Source organism: Elephantulus edwardii, unplaced genomic scaffold (genome assembly GCF_000299155.1).
Source record: "Elephantulus edwardii isolate Elephantulus edwardi_28Jun2011 unplaced genomic scaffold, EleEdw1.0 scaffold00015, whole genome shotgun sequence".
In the NCBI taxonomy this organism is placed as follows: domain Eukaryota; kingdom Metazoa; phylum Chordata; class Mammalia; order Macroscelidea; family Macroscelididae; genus Elephantulus; species Elephantulus edwardii.
Genome location: NW_006399765.1, coordinates 2,299,360 through 2,301,234, shown reverse-complemented (window position 1 = coordinate 2,301,234; position 1,875 = coordinate 2,299,360). Strand labels below are relative to the sequence as shown.

Below are 1,875 nucleotides of genomic sequence, written 5' to 3'. Positions count from 1 at the left end.
GTGTGTGTGTGTGTGTGTGTGTGTGTGTGTGTGTGTGTGTGTGTGTGTAGGAGAAGACATGGCAGTGCTGTGGTGAGAATCTGGGGAGGGAGTGGGGTTTGCCCTGTGATTGGACATGCTCAGACTTCTCACCTTCCACATCTGGGAAGCCAGGTAGCACAAGACAATGGCATGAGCCAGACCTATGGGGTTTCCAGACTTTTCTTCACTTTTTACCAGCTGTGGGGCCATGAGCAAGCAGCGTGACTTCTAGACCTCAGCTTGCTGATCCGGGAAAGGGGGTGAGAGGTGACCATCAAGATAAACCCCCATCACACCTGACACTGAGAGCTCGCTCAGAGAACAGAGGGGTCAATACTGAGCTGCTGTCACACCGGAGGGCAGGTCCCCATGCTGTACTCACCACTCACAGTCACCCGGGTCCCAGGACCAGACTTATACTCCACATCAGGGCTCCCTTTCCTGAACTTCACACAGAAGTAGGTGCCGGTGTCGGCTGGGGTGATGTTGCTGATGCTGATGGAATAGTCCAGGTTCCCTTGTTTTGTTTGATCTGTAAGGTTTCTCACTCGGGGGAAGAGGCGTATGTGGTCCAGGCCTCCTCTGAAATTGTAGACTAACTGCCGATCGGGTCCTGCTCCCCTGAACCACAGGGTGGGCCCCACAGGCAAAGGGGAGGAGAGGACACATGACAGATTGACCGCCTCTCCGGCTGCGACTGACGCCGTCCCAGGCTGAGTCACCTGCAGCTCCTCCTGTCCGGTCACTCCTGCAGGAGACACAGGCTGTCAGTCCTCCTGTCTGCGTACTCAGTCTTGACTTCCCTTCTCTGAAATAGTCACCACAACCCCACACACATTTTCCCTGCGCACATTAACTATGCTGCGGGAAGAAACAGGGTCACAAGGAAAACTGTTCTTCGGAGCTGTCAGACTGATTGGAAACCTGGCTGAAGCCTTTATCCTCCTGTGAGGAAATTTTACATGGAACTTAAGTGTCTGCAGCCTCAAGTATGAGATGCCTCCAAGCCGTGCTGGCTCAGAAAAGAAAATGAGGGAACAAGCGGAAGTCCCTTCTTAGCATGGACCTGGGCGCCACGAGGGATGAATATATCATCATTGTGCGGACACTGAGAAAGAAGGGGGCTTTTCTCAAATGTCATCACCAGCCTGAAGGAGACAGACAATAATAACTAGGGAGGAACAGACAGATCAACACCCAGACACACAGGGAAGGAGGCAGAAAGAGAAAGGAAGGTTGACAGAAGCTGCATGAAAGGGTGAGAAAGGGAACAGGAGGAGAGAATGAGCAAAGCAGAGGCAGGAACTGCTGACAGCCTTGGGGGTGGGGAGACATCACCTGGCTCCCAGTCTTCAGTCCCTTTATTCACTGACATGCATGTGTTGTTGTAGTTGTTGCTAAGTGCCTTCAGGCCCACGAGCACTGGAGGACTCATGGTGACCCCGTGAACAACAGAGCTGAGCCTGGCCCTGGCCTGCATCCTCATGACGTCCCACTGTCCATTGTAACAGTTGCTGTGTCAGGTCATCTCGTTGAAGAACTTTTGTACTATCTCTGGTCTCCTACTCTATAAGGATCATGTATTTTTCCCAAAAACTGGACACTCCTGACAACATTGTCCAAAGAAACGTCCAAGTGGAACTTCCTCCAAGACAGACTCAGTTGTTCTTTTACCAGTTCTTGGGTGAGTTCTCCAACAACATAGTTTAAAGACATCGATTCTTCTTTCATCTTCCTCATTCATTGTCCAACTTTAAGATGCATAGGAAGCAATTGCAAAGATCATAGCTTGGATCAGGCACACCTTAATCTTTCAATTGGCGTCATTGCTCTTTAGGACTTTGGAGAGGTCCT

The 1,875-nt window shown here is 50.9% G+C and overlaps 1 protein-coding gene across 1 annotated transcript in view; it reads right to left on the bottom strand.

Moving 5' to 3' along the window:
* Positions 1–1,507, bottom strand: part of LOC102859489 — an 18,251-nt gene extending 16,744 nt beyond the window's left edge. The window contains exons 1-2 of the mRNA XM_006881672.1: positions 1,360–1,507; positions 404–769 (exon numbers count right to left, since the gene is read on the bottom strand). Of these exons, the coding sequence (XP_006881734.1) occupies positions 404–769; positions 1,360–1,507 (514 nt within the window). The remainder of the gene's footprint in view (positions 1–403; positions 770–1,359) is intronic.
* Between the last annotated feature and the right edge of the window lie 368 nt (positions 1,508–1,875).